Source organism: Panthera tigris, chromosome B3 (assembly GCF_018350195.1).
Source record: "Panthera tigris isolate Pti1 chromosome B3, P.tigris_Pti1_mat1.1, whole genome shotgun sequence".
In the NCBI taxonomy this organism is placed as follows: Eukaryota; Metazoa; Chordata; class Mammalia; order Carnivora; family Felidae; genus Panthera; species Panthera tigris.
Window position 1 is genome coordinate 22,376,908 of NC_056665.1, and position 21,500 is coordinate 22,398,407.

General features: G+C 39.3%; 1 protein-coding gene across 1 annotated transcript in view; it reads left to right on the forward strand.

Moving 5' to 3' along the window:
* Positions 1-13,721: 13,721 nt before the first annotated feature.
* The window catches only part of CHRNA7 (cholinergic receptor nicotinic alpha 7 subunit), a 111,794-nt gene continuing 104,015 nt past the window's right edge, over positions 13,722-21,500 (forward strand). The window contains exons 1-2 of the mRNA XM_042987671.1: positions 13,722-13,767; positions 14,038-14,177. Of these exons, the coding sequence (XP_042843605.1) occupies positions 13,722-13,767; positions 14,038-14,177 (186 nt within the window). The remainder of the gene's footprint in view (positions 13,768-14,037; positions 14,178-21,500) is intronic.

Sequence of the window (21,500 nt, forward strand, 5' to 3'; positions counted from 1 at the left end):
CAAGCTAGTCTTCATTCAGCCTCTAGAAATTCATTAAACTGGTAATTAAATAAGTGATACTATTAATTTAGGGTCTCCAGCAGTTTCTGTTCTATGCAAACAAGTTTCAGGGGTTGTATCTCTCTGGCTGTACATGACTCCAGATTTTGGTGTGGCAGTTTGCCTGCATTTTCTTGCTGTAAGGACGGAAGTGTGACTACCAAGCTCTTTACATGTCAGATATTTAAAAAAAAATTCCCATCCATTGAAATTATAATTTTAAGTTTTGAGTTCAAGTGTTTAAATTTTTTTATATATAGATTTTTGTCTGTTTAAAAAAAATAGTGCTTATTTTCTGCCAACATCCAGTTTTTTTTAATCTCCTTTGAACATATTGAGTATAGTAATTTTAAAGTCTATTACTGTTCATTTCAATTTTCTGAGCCTGTTAGTCTATTTCTATTGAGTAATCACTGCTCCTATTTCTTTCTAACTGGTCTTGTCTCCTTGTGTGACTGGTTTCCTTTTTTTTCCATAAACTTTTTAGTTTAAATAGTTTTAGATTTACAGAAAAATTGCTAAATTAGTATATAAAGTTCCCTTATATCTATCTCTCACTGTTTTTCTATTGCTATTGTCTTATATTACTATGGTACTTTTGTGACAAAATGAACCGACATTGGTACCTAACCATTAGCTAAACTCCACATTCAATTTCTGTATCAACAGTTTTACCATAGTATTTGTTTTCTGTTTCAGGATCCTACCCAGAATGCCAAATTGCATATAGTTACTATGTTTCCTTAGCTTCTTCTGGTGTGTGGTAGTCTCTTAGACTTTCCATTTTTGATGACTTTGAGAATTTTAGAAGGTTGCTTGATTACTATTTATTGTGTGTTGGTCATGGCATTTGCAAACTTCTTACTAAAAATAGCTTGAGGTTTACAATAATATCTCCCACCATAGAAGATTCACATTCACCCCAAGTACCTGGGAGTGCAATCTGGGCTCACCTCAGAGTAATTCCCAGGACTAATATGGTTCAAAGTTGGGCTGCATCCACAGAAAGGTCTTGTCTACTTCTGATTCATACTTATGTATATGATATAACCAATACAGGTACTAATACCAAGCAAAAGAGGTTTACTAGATCTCTTCTCCTTTTGGGTCTTCTATCAGTTCTTGTCTTAGAAAGAAGGCTAAACTTCATGACGCTGTCAGTTCATCTTCCAGTTTCATCATCTGGAAATGGCAATTGCCATTTTATTTTTTATATATTTTTTTAATGTTTATTCATTTTTGAGAGACAGAGAGAGACAGAGTATGAGCAGGGAAGGGGCAGAGAGAGAGAGGGAGACACAGAATCTGAAGCAGGCTCCAGGCTTTGAGCTGTCAGCACACAGGCCAATGTGGGGCTCAAACTCAGGAACTGCGAGGTCATGACCTGAGCCGAAGTCCGACGCTCAACTGACTGAGCCACCCAGGCGCCCCGGCAATTGCCATTTTAGAAGAAGTTTCTCCAAATGCAGCGTTAACTTCCTGTGTCTCTGCCTTTCTCAAGACCCTTGTCTTTAGTGGACATTGTCTTGTTGCTCACTGACTTGTTAGCCCTCTGATATCTTCAGGTAGATTTTTAAAAACCAGCTTTAGTGAGGGATAATTTATAAATAATAAGATGCTGTCTAGTTGGATTAGTTATAACAAATATATATACTTACTTGTATATAAACCATCATAATCAAGCTATGAAACATTATCATCATAACAAAAACTTCCCACATGTTCCTCTGTACTCATCAACCTCTCGCCTCTGGCCCCAAGCAATACTAATCTGTCTTATCACCATAGTTTAGCTTTGCCTTTTCTAGAGCTTCATAAAAATGGAATCATATGGTATACCTACTCTGGTTCCTGGCTTCTTCCTTTAAGCATAATGCCAAACAGATTTTTAAAGTACATTTGGACCAATACTTCTAATTGTTCTAAGTTTTTTTTTTCTGAATTATCAAATCTGCCATTACAGAAATTGGAAGTTCCTTGTTCCTTTACTCTTGGAATATGAGTTTTAGGATTAGCTAATAAATCTTCACAAAATAACATTTCAGGATTTTGACTTATGACATTAAACTTATAGTCTAATTTGGAGACCATTGACATCTTTAATATACTGAATCTTCCTAGCTATAAAACCATCATCTTTCCATTTATTAAACTAAGTTGAAACTAAACAATGTCTTAAAACATTCTCAAAATAAAAGTCAGGCAATCTTTTGCTTGATTGACTTCTAGGTAGTAGGCTGTTGGTATTATGAATAAGCTACTTAAAAAAATTTGTACATAGTTGTTTAAATGTATAAAATAACTTCAATTAATATTGAATAGAAATTATAATAGTGAGAAATTTTATACTGTTCCTTATTTTAAATGGAATACCTTCAATGTTTGAATGGTAAATAAAAATTTAATTTTTAAAAATATATCATACAAGTAGATGCATTAAAAGTGTTTGATGAAATTATATGCCAATTCATAGCACAGTTCTCAAAAACATAAACACAACCAAACAGCAACAACTAGGAGGGAAAGAGAATGGCTTTACTCACTCAAGTGAATATATGGAAAACAACCTACAAAATATTTGATGCTAAGAGCTAAACTCTTTCCCTCTAAGATTAGGAAAACGGCAAGGAAGTCCTCTCTCACCACTTCTATTCATTATCATCCTGGAAGACAAGAAAAAGAAATAAATTGTGGAAAGGATAAAATAAAACTATTCTTATTCTCAGACAATATGATTATGTGAAAAACACCAAAGAATCTACCCCCCCCCACACACACACACAAACCTGTGGAACTAATTTGATGAGTGTAGCAAGCATGCAGGATATAAATTCAATATACCGAAGTAAACTGCCTTCCTATATACCAGAAACTGGAATTTGAAATTCAGAGTGGTACCATTTATGATACCACCAAAAAAAAAAAAAAAAAAAAAAAAATGAGGTGCTTTAAAATAAATCTTACAAAATATGTACAAGATATACAGAAAACTACAAAATATCAGTGAGAGAAACCAAAGAAGATATAAATAAATGGATAAATATTCCTTGCTTGTGAATTAGAAGAATTACTATTTTTAAGATACCAGTTCTTCCCAATTGAATTGTTGAATCTATAGATTCAACAAAATTCAGAGTAAATTCCCAGGAAGGTATAGGAGAAAATTATAAAACTATAAAACTGTAGGAAAAAATCCATGTGACCTTGGGTTTGTTGAGAAGTTTTTACATACAACACCAAAAGCATAACCCATAAACAAAACAAAACAAAATATTCGAATTTGTTAAAATTAAACTTTAAAACTTGTTCTGCAAGTGCATTGTTAAGGCAATGAAAAGACAATTCATAAGTGGAAAACACTAATCACATAACTGATAAAGGACTTCTAAAATATACAAACACTACTTAAAACTCAACAATAAGAAAACAAACAACATAATTTAAAAATGGGCAAAAGACGTAAACAGCTACCTCATCAGATACGATATATAGATAGCAAATAAGTATATGAAAAGAGGCTCATGATCATTTTTCACTAGAGAAAGACAAATTAAAACAATGAGTTACCACTACACACCTATTATAATGGGAAAATTACCAAAAAAAAAAAAAAGGTAATACTAATTACTGGCAAGAATATAATGCAACTAGGACTTTTCTAATTCCTGATGGGAATGCAAAGTAGTATGGCCACTTGGGAAGATAATTTGACAATTTCTTGAAAAACTAAACATTATGGATTGAATTGTACCCCTCCCCTCCATATGCTGAAATCCTAAATTCCAATACCTCAGAATATGTTTGGAAATAGAGTCATTGCAGACTTAATTAGTTATACTAGAGTAGGTCCTTAATCTAATGTGACCATTATCTTTTTTTTCAATGAAATTTATTGTCAAATTGGTTTCCATACAACACCCAGTGATCATCCCAACAGGTGCCCTCCTCAATGCCCACCAGTATCCTTATAAAAAGGAAATTTGGAGACATATACAGCACATTGAGAGCACCAGGCAGAGATGGAGAAAAAGATCAGATCATGCTTCTAAATGCCAAAGATTGCCAACAAACCACCAGCAGATATGAGAGAAATATGCAATAGACTCCCCCTCATAGCTCTCAGAAGAAACCAACCCAAGCAACACCTTAATAATCAGACTTTTAGATTCATAATTATGACACAAAAAATGTTCATTGTTTAAGCCCCTCAGTTTGTGCTTTTTTATTATGGTAGTGTTAAGAAACTACTACAGTGAACATAGACTGATCAGATGATACTCAATTACATTTATGATTATTTATCTAATGATTTGAAACATTATGTCCACACATACCTAAAAATCTGGACTTGACTGGTAATTATGGCTTTATTCATAATTGCCCCAAACTGGAAGCAACCAAGATGTTCTTCAGTAGGTGAATGAGTAAACAAACTATGTTACACTCACATAATGGAACAGTATTCAGCAATAAAAAGAATTAAGCTACTAAGCCCTGCAAAAATATGGATGAATCTTAAATATACATTGCTAAATGAAAGAAATCAGTCTTAAAAGGCTACATATGGTATGACTCCATTTATATGACATTGTGGAAAAGGCAAAACTATAAGGATGATAAATGGATCAGTGGTTGCCAGGCATTTGGAAAGAGGTAAGATATTAACAAAGGAGTCATGGAAAATTTTATAGGACAGTGAAATTATTTGGTATAACACTTTAATGTTAAAGACATGATGCTATGAATTTTTTCAAAATCCATAGGACTTTATGCAAAATGAATGAACCTAAATTGATGCAAACTGAAAAAAAAAAAACGTTTAGGAATTCAGGGATCCCATGATGGAATGGTGACTATGACAAAAATATCTAATGGTATTAAAAATATTTGAAATAACCTCAGTGAAAAGGTTGGGGGGAAAAGTACTGACATAGGTAACATTGGAAATGAGTGAAGACTTTAAGACAAAAGGCAAAAATGACTACATAAGCACTGTACTCCAGTTAATAATGCACACATCTGAAACCTTTCTATACATGTACTGGAATTCAACCAGTAAGTAAGCAGATGACAATGGTTGGAGTCATTTCTCACTATTAGAGTTGGAGGTTGTCCACAGACAATGGGGGATAAGGTTAGAATGATCCATGTGGTATTAGGTTAGAGTTGGAGATGTTAGTGTGAACTTATATGTGGTTTTCAATAGATACAGATAGGTATGTGTGCATACATGGGTTAGATAAACACCTATCTCCTTCCTCTGACAGTTTCACGAGGCCTAGAAGCAACCTCACCAAGTAGCAACAAGCATGTCCAGTCCTCAGATCTTTAATTCTAATACCATTTTCAATCAAAAGAATCAAGGGATCCTTGGAGAAATGGCTGATTCTAGGACTGGGGCCAGAAATATTATGAGTCTGGAGCATCTTGTAGTGTTAGAAAATATGGGAATGTATGAAAGACTCCACAAGGGAATGTATGAAAGTCACAGGAATCAACTGTAAGAACTCCTATTGATCAAAGCTTAAACACTTTGAGCAAGAATATAAATAAAGTCATACTGGATTATAACTCAAGGTATGAAATAAATATCATTGAGTACACTGATATAAATAAGTGGTTGAATAAATAAATAAGTGAGGGAGGAGAGATAAATCATGCAGAAGGATTTAAAATATTTATGTAAATACTTTACGGACTACTTAAAATTTATGAGAACACTTTAAGGAGGTTGATCATAACTCCTCATTCCTTACGTGTGGGCTGTGAATACTGACATTCTTCAGTTAAAGAACACAGTATAGAGAGGGAGGTAAAAAAGAGTAACCTTACAGTAGAGAAATCTGACAGTGTGTCAACCCAGGTGATCAAGGTCAACATCAACATTGGTAGGTCATGTTGATAGTATGTATCCTTGATATGATCTGATGAGAATGGCACCTTATCTATGTAGTCTTCCTCTCCAAACCCACAACCTCAGTTTAATCACAATAAAAACATCAACAAACCCTAACGGAAGGGCAGTCTGCAAAATAGCAGAACAGTACTCCTCAAAACTATCAAGCTCAGTGAAAACCAGACATGACTGAAAAACTATCCTGACCAAAAGAAGCTCAAGAAGACATGATATCTCAATGTGATGCTGTGTCTCACATAAAATCTTGGAACATAAAGACAGTAGGTAAAAACTAAGAAAATCTTAATATTTAAAGTATGGTCCTGGGGCGCCTGGGTGGCTCAGTTGGTTAAGTGCCCGACTCTTAGTTTTAGTTCAGGTCATGATCTCATGGTTCATGGGATCAAGCCCTGCATCAGGCTCCATGCTGACAGTGTGGAGCCTGCTTGGGATTCTCTCTCTCCCTCTCTCTATCCCCCTCCCCTCCCCCTCCTTCTCCTTCTTTTTCTTCTTCTTCTTCTTCTTCTTCTTCTTCTTCTTCTTCTTCTTCTTCTTCTTCTTCTTCTTTCTTCTTCTTCTTCTTCTTCTTCTTCTTCTTCTTCTTCTTCTTCTTCTCTCTCCCTCTCTTTCTCTCTCTCTGTCTCACTCAAAATAATTTAATAAACTTAAAAAATAAAGTATGGTCTTTAGTTAATAATAATGTGTCAGTATTCTTTCATTAGTTGGAAAAACATTTACTGATGTTGGATGTTAACAATAGTGGATACTGGGTGTTGAGTATGAGAATTCTCTGTACTATCTCCACAATCTTCTTAAAAGCTAAAATTTTTCTAAATTTAAAAGTTTACTAAAACACAAAAACAAAAACATAATATTTGCTATAGCCTTTTAGAAGATGAACTTAGATTTAGAAGATGAAATTAGATTAAAGTAGCTTCCTTTAATCCTAGGTTGGTTATTTTTCAATGATAAATAAGAATTGAATTTTATTCAATATATGTTGACATGATGATATTTTTGTTGGCCTGTTAACATAGTAATGAGTACAGGGATACCTCATTTTATTGTGCTTTGCACATTTTTTTTTCTTATACACTGAAGGTTTGTGGCAACCCTACATTGTACATGCAGTGCAAGTCTATTGGAACCATTTTTCCAAAAGCATTTCCTCACTTTGTGTTTCTGTGTTACATTTTGGTAATTCTCACAACATGTTAAACTTTTTTTAATTGCTATTTTATTTTAATTGCTGCAATCTCATGATAAAACTTTAATGGATGAGGAGTTGCTGCTTATGGATGTGCAAAGAAAGTGATTTCTTGAGATGGAATCTACTCCTGGTGAAGATGTTGTGAAGATTATTGAAATGACAACAAAGGATTTAGAATATCACATAAAGTTAATTGATAAAGCAGCAGCAGTGTTTGAGATGACTGACTCCAAGTTTGAAAGTTCTACTGTGGGTAAAGTGCTATCAAATAACACCACATGTTATGGAGAAATTGTTCGTGAAACAAGAGTCAATGTGTCAAACTTCATTGTTATTTTAGGAAATTACCAGTCACCCCAACTTCAATAACCACCGCCATGAACGATCAGTAGCCACAAACATTGAAGCAAAATCCTTCACCAGAAAAATGATTACATTTGCTGAAAGGTCAGATGATGGTTAGCAAGTTTTAGCAATCATATTTTTCTTAAATTAAGATGTGAGGGGTGCCTGGTTTGCTGAGTCAGTTGAACATCCAACTTTGGCTCAGGTCATGATCTTGCAGTTGATGAGTTTGAGCCCTGCATCAGGTCCTGTGCTGACAGCTCAGAGCCTGGAGCCTGATTCGGATTCTGTGTCTCTCTCTCTGCCCCTCCCCGGATCATGCTCTGTCTCTCTCTGTCTCAAAAATAAAATAAACATTAAACAATTTTTAAACTAAGGTGTGTACACTAGTTTCTTTTTTTTTTTTTGAATAGTGCTACTGCATACTTAATATACTACAGTATATTGTAAACATAACTTTTACATGCACTGGGAAACCAAAAGATTCATTTGTCTTGCTTTATTATAATATCTGCTTTATTGGGATATTCACTTTACTGTTGTAGTCTGGAATCAAATATGATATATCTCCTAAGTCTGCCTATATCTTGCTTTCCTGGGATACACCCTTCTTACGAACTTTATTGTGTTCTCCCAGATTCATATGTTTAAGTCATAACTCCCTACTATGACTGTATTCGGATATAGGGCCTATAAGATGATAATTAAGGTTAAATGGGGTCATAAAGGCAGGACCCTAATCTGATAGGACTGTGTCCTTAGAAGAAGAGAAAGAAACATCAGACCTGTTTCACTTTCTCTCTGTGTGTGCACAGGGGAAAGGCAGCCATCTACAAGCCAGGAAGAGGCCTAACCAGAAACTCACCCTAATACCTCCTTGATCTTAGACTCCAGCCCCTAGAACTATGAGAAAATAAATTTGTTGCTTAAGCCATCAATACTGGAGTGTTTTGTTATGGTAGCCTGAGCTGACTAACACAATCCTATTTGATGATTATTAATTTTTATGTTTTTTTAATTTGGTTTGCTATTTGCAATGTGGTTTCTATTTCTAATTCTATAAGCTGTACTGTCCCAAATTTCTTTCTTTTCATAGTACTTAACTAGCTTTAGTAGTTTGGTTTGTTTTTCTATTAGACAAGAAAAAATTAAACATTAATGATGTAATCATTTAACTAAGAAGTTATGATAGAAATAAACTAGAAACTTATAGGCATGAAGGAATTTAAAAAGATATGAATTAATGAAAAAATAATCAAGTGCATAATAGTTATTTTAAAAACTAAAAGACTAAAATAGAGTAGTTAAGAAAATAAATAATGTGCCAAAATAATATCAAGAATGAAGAGTAGGAACCATGTATATATATATATATATATATATATATATATATACACACACACATATATACACATATATACACACATATATATATGTATATATATACATGCATATATATTTCATTTATTTAAGAAGAACGTGTTTTCACTAATTGTTGGGTGTGCATGCTTTTATAAATGCCCACCAAACCAAATTTCTTAATTTCTTAATGTTTGTCAATCTCCAATATACTTTGTCATTTTGGCTGGTTGGATTTTTTTTTCAGCAGATTTTGCCTGTTACCTGAATTTGCTGTCTTAGAAGGGCCAGAAATGTCCTCTTCAATTATACCCTTTCGCTTCCAAAGTGTTCTTACTACTTAACAGTCATTGATTATTTAGATTTGCATTTAAGTTAATGCTCTTTGTCTCCTTTAAAATCTGTGTTTTATTTTTTTGCTGTTTAATAGTTTCACCAGCTTCACTATCTAATGATGAATCTTTTGTTTACTTAACATGATCACCACTTTTTTTTTTAGATTTTATTTTTAAATAATCTCTACTCCCAACATGATGTCTGAACTCATGACCCCAAGATCAAGAGTCACGTGTTCTACCAACAAAGCCAGCCTGGTGCCAGATCATTGCTTATTGTACTTCCTCAATTTGATATTTATATTTTTTTCAGAACTGAAACTTCTTAGTCATTTTATCTTTAAATTTGTTTTTAATGTTTATTCATTTTTGAAAGAGAGAGAGAAAGAGAGAATGAGAGAGAGAGAGACAGCATGAGGGGGGAGGGGCAGAGAGAGACGGGGACAGAGAATCCAAAGCAGACTCCAGGATCCCAGCGGTCAGCACAGAGCCCAATGCAGGGCTCGAACCTGTGAACTGAGAGATCACGACCTGAGACAAAGTTGGACGCTTACCCGGCTGAGCCACTGAGGCATCTCTTAGTCATTTTTTCTTTAAATAATTTCTCACGTATTCTTTTTATTAATATTTTTTAGGACTCCTAGTAGATGAGTTCTTATTCTATCCTTCTTATCCCTTAACCTTTCTTATCCAGGTGATTTTCTGGGTACATTTTTCAGCTCTTGCTCCCAGAGTACCAATGCTTTCTTCATCATTAGTCAGTCTCCTCTTTAACACATTTGCTAGATTTTCAATTTTAATTGTTATGGGTTTTTTCCTAGATGCTCGTGTTTTATTTTCTGTTTGTTTCTTTTCCTCTGTGGTTTGTTCTCTCCTTATGCTATTAATTCCTATTTTATCCCCTGTATGCCATATTACTGATACTGCTTACCTTTGTCCTCTCTGCCCAGGCACAGATAAAAAGATTGCTTTCCAGCTTCTCTTGCTTGAAGTTGTGATCAAGAGACTTGGCTCTGGCCAGAAAATGTGGGCAGAGATGATACAAGCAACTTCAGTCCTGGTCCAGGTACGCCTCTACTTGTTTGCAGGCTGTGTAAAGGTTGAGGCCCCAGCAGACTTCAATTAGCACATTCCTCTGGTCCCCAGAACACAGTTAATCCAGTTGTTGAAAGGATCTTGTATCTTTAAAAGACTTGAGGAGCTTAGCCACCTAGGGAAGTCACTGGAACTTTTTGATTATGGTATGAGAGAGAAATAAACTTTATAGTGTTATGCCAACAGGATTTGTGGATTATTATTGCAGCTGATATTACTCAATAACTTTGGCATTGTAAACATACTTATTTTATAGTTTTTTTTTCCCCCAAATCATCCTCTTATCTCAAATTGTGGGGTACTAACTTTTTTTGCCTGTGGTCTATGTACTTTCACTTACTATTGGCTATTGCCTCATAGGGGATGTAGTTTATTTGGGAATGGGTTTTATATTTTTTAGTTGGAGTTCATTTTCATGAAAGTCATAGTTTTTTTTGAGCTCCATGTGTGTAAATTTATAAAAGCTGTTCCCAGAGGGATTCTTGAATTCTAAACCATGTGAGTTGTATATATTTGGGCACACACCTAAGCACTATGCATTTTTTTCGAAGTTTGTATTTACTTATTTTGAGAGAGAGAAAGAGAGAGAGAGAGAGAGGGAGGGAGCAGGGGAGGGGCAGAGAGAGAGGAATACAGAGAATCCCAAGCAGGCTCTGCGCTGACAACACAGATGAACCCAATGTGGGTCTCGAACCCATGAATCACGAGATCATGACCTGAGCCTAAATAAAGTGTCAGACGTTCAACTGACTGAGCCACCCAGGAGCCCCTGCAATTTTGGTTTTATAAATGTATAGTTACCTTTTCCGCCTATCCAGACTCAAAGCAGAAAACATGCTTCCTCCCATTACCCTTGGTCATGTTTAGGGTTTGCTGGTCTATTTTTACATGAAAGGGGAGATTTTTGCAGGCTCTAGATTTATCTGGATATTTTTGTTCCAGTCCCCCACCTCTCATAGACTCAAGACCAGTTTGCTTCATTGAGGTTTGTTAAAATTTAAGACTCTTATCCTTGGAGCCCGCGTCTAGATATGCCCCTCTCCTGGACTATGATAATAGCACCAGCTTGTGAGTAACTATTCTGGGTTTGTTTCTGGTCCCTGCCTTTCTAAGCACAAGTATGTATTAATTTTCTCTTACGTTTTACTTACCATTCATGTTGGGAATGGGAGTGAAAGGGGTACCTGCAGTTCTGTCAGCTCAATCCCAGAAAGTCCCACTCCTTTCTTTATTTTACAAATGAAAAAACTGAGTCTTATATGGGGATGAACACAGCCACACTCACAGACCTATTTACTGGCACAGCACAGACTGAAATTTATTTATCCACACTCATGTTAGCTCTAAATTGTAAACTGAGTGAGTGGATTGTGCTGGTAGGTCCTACAGGCATCTAAAAGAACATAGGACATAAATAAAAACTCGTTGACTGGTTGTCCCACTAGAGAATAGTTTAATTCTAGGTTTCTGATATTATGGGTACAAGGGACAAAAGAAGTTTTTATGCTTTTAGGAAGGTGATCCTAATGGCCAAACTCAAGGTATATGAATTCCCTTGGCCCCCCTAGGCTCATGTCTCTCTAGAATGGAAGGTTGGGCTTTTAGACACTTTCAGGAAATGTGTTTGAGAGCTAGTGTTGCATTCAGATGACCAGTGGGGATGGCATGCCGGTGAGAATCTCCCTGTTGTGTCCTATGCCCCCTCTATTCTGATATATTATTTTCTTTCTCTGACTCCCTTTTTGCCAGCAGCTGAAACCCTTTAGTTCATTTCTTCACCAGTGCCAGTTCTGTGTGTATCCAGACTGCCAGATTGCAGAACTCAGGAGCTCGATTAAAGCTAAGAGCATACCTGTCTGCTCACCAGGAAATTCTATTCTGGTGTTCCCTTCTCCTGGCTGGACCCTTCCTTTGTGGCAAGCCCTGGTTGGCTGTCATGTCTATGAACTCTTCCCCAGAAAGAATCAATCTTTCTTTCCTCTAGGACCTTCTCTTAGTTCAAAGTTTACACTCATTATTTGCTTATACATGCATCAGTTAACAGGTGTGAATTTGCTATCAGACACTTCGTTGCAAGGCTGTCACATTTCTTTGTTTTTTTCCCAAATCAAATAACTGGCTCAGTCACCCATTGCTGCCGCTCCGGTAAATTCAAAGGCAGTCACGTTTTGGTGAGCTTTTCTAGTGTTCTGTTTGTTTGTTTGTTTTTAATGTCATCCAAAAATCCCGTGTCTTATGCAGTGCCCAAATGTGGGCTTTGCCTCTGCCGGTCCAACCTGCCTGAGTTCTTGGTGTAGATCACTTTGGGGCAGCGCCCCCTACGTGGGCTCAGGGAACCTGCTGCACTCAGCTTTCTGCAACCTTCTTGCAGAGAGCTAGTGGGACAGAGCTTTCCGCCTCCCTATCCTCACCTCCTTCCTCTTCCAAATCCAAGCCCCCTCCTTAAGGTCTAGGACTCGACTTAGCCTCTGACCATTTGACTGATGTTTACTCTGAGCCTCCCCATGTCAATTAACTCTTTCCCGAGTTAAAAAGGAGAAGGAGAAGGAAAAGGATAAAAGCCTAAATCACACCACCAAGTTTTGGTTGTCCTTCCAGATAGGGGTGGGAAGTAACTTTTCAATTTTAAATCTCCTTTAAAAGAGAACGAGGCATAAAGAGGGTGTCCACTGGGATTGCCATCACACACTTCTGCGGCGTTTCTCCTCCCGTATAGAATGTCTCCCAGGCAGAGATTTCCCCTCTTCTCCCAGCACCTAGATGAGAACCTAGATGAGAATCGGACTGGTGATGCCCAGCAAATGGTTGCTGACAGAACACCCTGGCGGGAGGTAGGAGGGGGGCTTCCTCTCATGTCTGTTTTGTCTGGTTGGAGAGACGTCCCAACCTGTGGGAGCCTGTTTCCTAGTCGCTGTCACCCAGCCACTGTCGTAAGGGAGGGGAGGACCCTGGAGGACTGGACCCCAGAATTGTCCCTCTCTCTCTCAAGGACCCGTGCAGCTTCTGTCTGAGAGCAGGAGGGAGCGGACTGGGGACCAAGGACAAAAGGGAGAGACAGAACCTGGCCTCGGACAGCCCCTGGCTCGGCCGGAGGTGTGATGCAGAGGGACCGGGACAACGGTGGAGACGGAGGCGGGGCGGGGTGCCCTGGCTGTAACCAGTACTCCGGAGCGCACTTCCCACTTATACCACCGGGCTGCAGTTCCCTGGGCGGCCGCCGAGCCGCCAAGGGCCCCGCTGGCAGGCTGGGGTGGGGGCGGGGGCGGGGGCGGGGCTCGTCACGTGGAGAAGCGCGCGGAGGCGGGCGGGGCGGGGGCGCGCGCTCGGCTCTTTAAAGGCGCGCGAGCCGAGCCGGGAGAGGCGGCTCCGCGGCCGCAGGCGCAGGCCGGGGCCGACTAGCAAGACGCTGGGCGCGCCGGCCGCGGCAGCTCAGAGTCCCAACATGCGCCGGTCGGTGTGGCTGGCGCTGGCCGCGTCGCTCTTGCACGGTAAAGCCGCCGGATCTCCCAGTCCTCTACTCCTCCTCCGCGGGATCCCGGGCACATCCTGGCTGCTCCGTGCGCCCCGCGCCCGGGCCAGGTTTGGGGGCTCGCGCCAGCGAGGGACAGTGGGCGGCGCTGCCGGGGGCTGTCCTGGGAATGAGAGCCCCTTTCGTTTGGGGTGCTTGCTTTGGGCGGTGGGGGTCCGCGGGCAGGGGGCGTGGGGTGCACCCCCGGTGGCCTTCCCTGAGCAGCCCGCTGGGCTCTCCTCTCCTTAAGTGTCCCTGCAAGGCGAGTTCCAGAGGAAGCTCTACAAGGAGCTGGTCAAGAACTACAACCCCTTGGAGAGGCCCGTGGCCAACGACTCGCAGCCGCTCACCGTCTACTTCTCCCTCAGCCTCCTGCAGATCATGGACGTGGTGAGTCCTGGCCCCGGCCACAGGGCTGCCCTCTCCCCGCCTTGGGCTCTGAGGGGTCGCAGAAGGATCAGGCGGGGTGGCTTGGCTTGGACGCGCTAGTTGGCTCAGGGTGAGGCGGGCCCGCGCTCTGTTCCCGACCTGGGCCTGCCCTCTGCTTCCTACCTCAGTTTCCCCATCTGCTGCGTGCCTCGGTTTCCCCACCAATCGAGGAGGAACCCCGTGAAGCATGTTCCACTGCCCCAGCTACTTGTGCATGGGTACTTCAGTCCCACCTTTCCCTCAGCTTAGAAACTCAGGATGAAAGTATCCCCATCCTGAGCCAGAATCAGCAAGAATAAGGTCCAAATGATCACATTTTAGTGCTCCTTATGTGCTAAGCGTTAGCATGCAGTCCGTGCCAATTTAGCCATCTCTAGACTTTGCTGGTGCCTGAGGTATGTAATTTCTTTGGGTAGGGGCTTGGCCTTGGGCTTTGTAGTTGGTTAATGTGTCCAGGCAGTTGGCCAGCTGTGAGCATTTACACGCCCCTCACCACAATACCAGTAATGGACTTTCCCCGGCCCCTTACTGGTGAGAGTAGTGCTGGTAGTCCAGCTTTGGGTCCACACCCGAGATGCACTTGTCTGTTCCTTCAGGCAGCTGCTCTCAGCCCCATGGGGTTTTTTCTTTGTGGACTTGCTAGTGCTCATTTCAGTTGACAAATCTGTATCATATGTATCACAAGTTCTTTCTTGCTCTTCTAGACTGCTCTGAAGGTTCAGTTTTCATTGTCATATCCTTCATACAATACAAATATTTTACAAAAGCGTTTCATTGTTAAAAATGGGTTTCTGTGCGGTGTCTGTACAAGGCATCAGATTCTGTTCTGGGGCACATGAGGGTAAGAGTGGGACACAGGGATGGTGGTGTTCAGGGAGGAAAGAGGTGTGCGAATGGCCTAAGTTCCACACAGAAAGTGCTAAGAGCCACCAGAGAGGTTCAGATAAGTGGTGTAAGAAGACATGTGATATTTCATAATTTTACAAAGAGTACCCACACTACCACACTGATGCATGTTGCATCACTTAACCTAGTTAGAATTGCCACAATGAAAGCCTTCCTCTCCCATACTACACCTGTGTTAAATGTGTACTTTCTCCTACAGACAGAACTATGCTTTAAAATATTCAATGCATATGTGATGACATGGTCAACTTATCATGAAAGGAGGGCTGTAAAGAAAGACAAGTGCCATCATACAGTTTGCAAAAATTGCTGTTTACAGAGCTTGGATTACAGGAGAGGGGAAAGGATGAAGAGTTGGAGTTAGGGGAAGAGAGACTGAAAAAGAAGCTGTAGCATTGAATGAAGCCAGGTCAGAGAAATGCAAGTGCAGAGGCCTTGGGAGGGGCAAAAGTCTCTGGGTGTTTGGAGAGGCAAGTACTTTACAGAGCAACTTCTCTGTTACTTCAAGAGGTTCACGATTTGTACTTGGGAGCCTTGATGGTTTCTGGCTTTGACAGTTTGTGGATGATTGCTATTAGGTAAGTTTTATAAGTGATCAGAGTCCGTACTGTGCATGATAGCATTTCATTGGTCACTGATGAGCTAAATATGTGAATGCACTTTGAGAGACCACAAAGTTAGCACATGACTGTGGTCATTTTCAGTAAAACATACCAAACCAAACAGCACTCCCCACCCCATCCCCTACACACACGATAAAGGACCAGTCAACACACTCCACAGTTGGTGCATGATAGGCTGGGAAGGTGAAACCCACCTCCCACTGTCCCATTTGCCTAGGATTGGCTCCAGCCAGCAAGACGGCCTTACCATGGGTATGCTACACAGTTGCCTCTCTTGAGTGGTCCTTGTGCTGGCTGGATGGTATGTGAAGTTACAGTGGCTACTTAGCCAAGGAGTAGGAACAGTGAGCAAGTGAAGCTGTCCTCCTAAGGCTGGCCATCTCTTTTGGAGAGGAGACCACTCACTGAGCAGCTGCAAGCCTTTCTGAGTGCTTTTGACTCTTTAAGAGACTCTTAAGGAATCAGGTTATATAAGGGATTTGGGGGTCTTATGAGAAGTTTAGGCATAAACTTGAGTTACACAATGTGACAAATAATAAAACACAAACTTGTGTCAAGTTAGGAAGTTTGAAAAAAAAAACAAAAATCATGAATACTGGATATCATCATCATTACAGTATTAGAGAAACACGTGAAGACAGCCATTAGCAGCGTGAGGTAATGGGAAGGTGGGAAGGGAAAAAGCCTTGATCTCACCTTGGCTGTCCAGCCATGACCCCATTGAACTTCCTAGGCAGGCAATGCTGCTAGCTCATGGTGTGGCCTTGAACAGATTTATTTACCTCTTTAATCCCTGTTTCTTCATGTGTATAATGAGAATGGTAATACCCACTTCACCAGGTTTCAAGAGGATTAAATAAGAAAAAGTGCTTGACATACGCTAGTGATTCACTGAAGGTTTGCTCAATCTTAATTATGTAGCTACTCAACTCAGAGATTGGGAAGTTGATGCCTAGAAAGCTGTGGTCACTTGCCCAAAGTTGCTCATTGGTTAGAGGCAGGGCTGCAAGGAAAACCCACATCTGACTTGCAAGTTCTTTGCATCTCTTGCCTCCTTTAGAATTGATAACTACTTTTGCAGAATAGTTAGCTTGATTTATTTAAACTGGCTGAACTGTAACTGATTGAGTGTGACTGTCCTGAGATACTAGGTGAAAAGGAAGTCTCTGTATCAGAAGTAATGAAATATGCAAACATTTGTATTCCAGTTGGAATTGACTCTGCCTGGTTTTGAAGCAGGGCTTTCCAGCTGGAATCTTAGCACCCTGGACAGAGACACAGTGGCTCTTATAAAGGATTCATGTGACAGTCTTGACTGGTGCAAAATTCTCTTTATAAATCTGGTAACAGGGGTCATTTATGCACTCTGACTGAGCTGTTCTAGAGACCATTATCCCTCCCCCTAAGTCTTGTTATTGTTCCCCTTTTTGCCAGCAGAGGTTTCCTGGATGGAATGATGGAGAGTTGGCATATGATGTTGCATATCTTATTTTCATGAAAGATCATTTCTCTTTCACCAATTTATTCCACACATATTTACTGAACTTGTTTTTGTGAACATTGCTTGATTCAGAGGATTCATAAATGAATAAGAGATGGTTTCTACTTTTAAAACTCCTCACAATCTGGCTGGGGAGACTGACATGGAGATCCAAGACTACGACGTGTGTAATTTAACATACATGCCTATACAAAGTGCTACAAATACACATAGGAGAAAACATTTATTTCCAGCTAGCATGGCTGGGAATGGTTTCAAAGCGGAGGTAGTTAGATTTCTAAAAATGAGTAGGAATTTGACAGTTGGATAAAGTAGGAGAGACTTTCCAGGTGATGGGGGCAGGGTGAGGAAAGACAGATTTTGGTGGAGGGCAGCATATCTTCAGCAAGATGGGTTCTATGAAGCACTGTCTCCTGGTTAACCTTCACTACAAGTTTTACTTCAAGACTTCTTAGAATATTGAATGTCCTTATGTTTATTGAGAATTTCTAAAAGAGGGATATAGCATTGACCAAACCACTAATTTTTCTTTACAGACTCTTTTGTAAGAATTATGTTCTAGAAACACACCTTGCAGGGTGAAGGATAGGATTATTTTTTTGGTAGGATTATGAGTTGAGTTCAGAGACAGGAGGGGAATAGAGTGTAATGTGTCGTGTATGCTTTTGCAGAGTTGAGCTTTTGCCCTCGTCTGGGTATCTCAGAGGGCATGAGGAGGCAGTGTGCCAGGGGATTTGTGAAGCTGTAAGATCAGCTTGCCATAGCATATTTTCCTAGAAATGGAAACAATCCAAACTGTGATATTTGTATTAAATCCAACAAGTATAAATTATAGATTAGGATGCAAAAAAAAAAGATGCATACATTTTAAAGACAAAGCATGTGTTTTCAAAGGGATTGTTTTACCTGCTTTGGTCTGTTCTAGCTATTTAATAGGCTCTTTGGTGAAGTGCTAGGTGTAGAGTGGGAAGGTCTGGTGGATTTTTAAGGAGAGGAGGGATGTAACCAGATCTGTGTTTATTTAGATAGAGGATGTTGAGGGCAGTATGTCTACGGAATTGTTTGGAGAGGAGGTGAAGTGTATGTAGGCAAGGGATGAAGAGGTCGAAACTTCCCACGTTGTGGGAAAGTGAAAAGTGGACAGATTCCAAAGACACTTTGCATAGCTAATCTGTGATGTATAACTGTTTACATAAACTTCATGTAGCTACATAGATAAATTTGTTACGTAAAAGTGCCTGAGTTATTCCTAAATGCATACTCTGACTCACAGAGTTTATTAATTTACTTCGTGGGTTTGTAACTGGGCTGCGAATGAGATAAGACACAAGAAATCATTTTGAAGTGTTGCAAATGCAGGGTTCTAAACTGCCAACAGTTTCCATAATATTTCTCCTTTATTTGTGCCATTTAGTCATTCACCTGTATGCATACATCTTAAGGCCATTCTAAGTGTTGATTTGCATAAAATAAATGTGCACAGTTATGAAAGCCTGTCCAGAAGGCAAAGTATTTAAAATGAGTAATGTGAATCAACACATAATTATTATACAATGTAAAATGCATAATTATGCACAAATGATTTTTGGTGTTTTATAGATTTTACTTTTAGATTCAGCCTTTTAGAAGCGTTAGTCACAAGACAGTTGAACTAAGTGGTCATGCATTTGGGGTTTGCTGCTACCAGTGGTGGGCATGGTTGTGGAGCCTGATATCCTAAGGGCTTGTGTGTTACCTGACACATCCTCACGGGGCCTTTGCTTTTGCCAGGCTTAGAATTTTTCATCTACCAGCCACTATGTAAAATGCTATAACTCTAACTTAATGTTATCAAATATTAACTGTAAAAATTGTACATCTTGAACATCATGTGTGAAGAAAACCCAATGTTCAATTAAGTATCCTAATGTTTGTATACATATTTCTTAAAACTACAAAGGTAATATATATTTTGTGTAGGAAACAAACAAACAAAAAGGCCCGAGGGGAAAATCATCACCCAAATTACCATTACTCAAGCCATTCTGGTGTAGTTCATGGTCTCTTTTCTCTATAGAGTGTGTAGAGAAATATTTAAAAATTAAAAGTTTAGGGGTTCCTAGGTAACTCATTTGGTGAAACATCAGACTCTCAATTTCAGCTTATGTCATGATCTCATCATTCATGAGTATGAGCCCCACATCAGGCTTAGTGCTGTTGATAGAATCTGCTTAAGGTAACCTCTCTCCCCCTGTCCCTCTGCCCCTCCCCTGCTTGTGAATGCACTGCACACATGCTCTCTCTCTCTATCAAAAAAAAAAGTGGGGGCTCCTGGGTGGCTCAGTTGGTTAATCATCTAACTCTTCTCCTCCCCCCTTTCAAAAATAAACTTAAAAAAAGTGTATAACCCCATTACAACACCTTAAACCATATTAACAGGCATTAATTTTAAAGTGATGCAAAGAAAGCCCAGGGTCCCCCAACTTCTCTGCCATATTAACTCCTCCCCCCAAATATGCCATGTAGTAAACAAATATGAGTTTTAAAATAAAATCAAATTCATTTTCCACTATCCTGCATTTCTCACATTAGTGCATGTTCAATCTCTGTCCCTCTTTTTATTTTAGAAATCGTTTAAAAAGTGTATATTGAAATGATTCATGATGTGACTTTTAAGTTACATGAAATGATTCATGATGTTGTTTCTAAACCTGGTTGCCTTTTTATTTTGTCCCAGTGCATATGAAGAATTGTAGGTATAATTTGAGGGTCTTGAGGATACTATCTTTATCAACTTTCATGTTTGTTTCTGGCCGACATCTGGGTCATGGCACCAGCACAAGCACAAACTGCCTTAATCCAGTTAATCATTGAGATGATGAGGGCCTGGACTTCCATCCCTGTAAGGGCTGCTCTGCTGTTGATTTTTGCTTATACATACCTAGATATAAATATAAAGAATTTGCTAGAGTCTTCTTTCTTTTCAGTGGAACTTGAACTCCTATTTGGTTCCCCTAGCTCTCAAGTCTGTCAAGATATGCTTAATTTTTTGGTCTCTTAGGCATTGTTTCAGGAATCATCAAATGGTTCCCAAAAGGTGCCCCAAACTCTGTTATCTACCCAGGGCTTCCCTCTCCTTCTGGATCTTGGTGCTGCAATTTCTCATTGCTCTATTAATTTCTCTGGTGTTTTTATGCATGTGATCATTGCATTTTCCATCCTAATTGTTCTAACTGGAGGATTCGTGAGAACCACTTTGTTCATCATTGATAGTAGCAGAATTGAAATTCTAAATTAAGGCATGTTTATAATGCATCCTTATAATTGATCCAGATTTATTATGGTGGAGATTTTATCCCTCTCAAACCTCTTTATGGCTTTGGGACATAAATAAACATACAAATTTTTTAGCTTTATAAACTGAGAAGTATGGACACTTTTACTAAAGGAATCTTTCTTGTAAATGTTGCTTTTCAGGTCTACCACTGAAGGTATTCCCCAAAGGGTTCAGTTTTCTCAGAGTTCCTGATTCATCCTTGACATGCTGTTAAAGGAAGAGAAATAGTCTTGTTATGGAGGGATGCCAACCAAAATCTCTGTTCTCTTATTGATTTATTAGGATTAGGTAGTGTTTTACTCCTCAGAGAAAAGGAGAGTCATTTGGAACCTTCTAATAGCAATTCCCATGGTATTTATTTCAGTAATTTATTGACAGTCAACATTAGCTATAAATCATTTTAGCAAAAACCAAAAACAAACAACTCCCCTAAACTAAAACTATTATAAAAATAGTGGGTCTGTGTACCTATTTATGTGTATATAAACACACACACACACACACACACACACACACACACATACACACACACACACACACACACACACACACACGTTCTTATCTCTCCTTGTCGAATATTTTCTTTGGGTACCTCTAAATGAGATATCATATAGTATGCTTAAGTTTCCATGAAAAAAAGCTAGAAGTTACAGAAAAAGCTAAGGAATCACAGCTCTCAGATTGCCAAAATAATTGGATAAAACTAACATGATATTAAATAAGGAATTGTACAAAAACCCACATTCTGGGTTAAAAGTCACTGAAGGAGAATGGGCTATGGGAGAGTGTTGGACATGTGCTGACTCCAGGCCCCAAGTCAGGTAGTAGATGAAGGAGCTGATCTGTCCCAGTGACAGGTAGAAGTTGGTAAAGGGGGAGGGAATTGTAACTGTCATAGTTAACAAATGCCATTTGTGTGAGATGATTCTCAAAGTGGG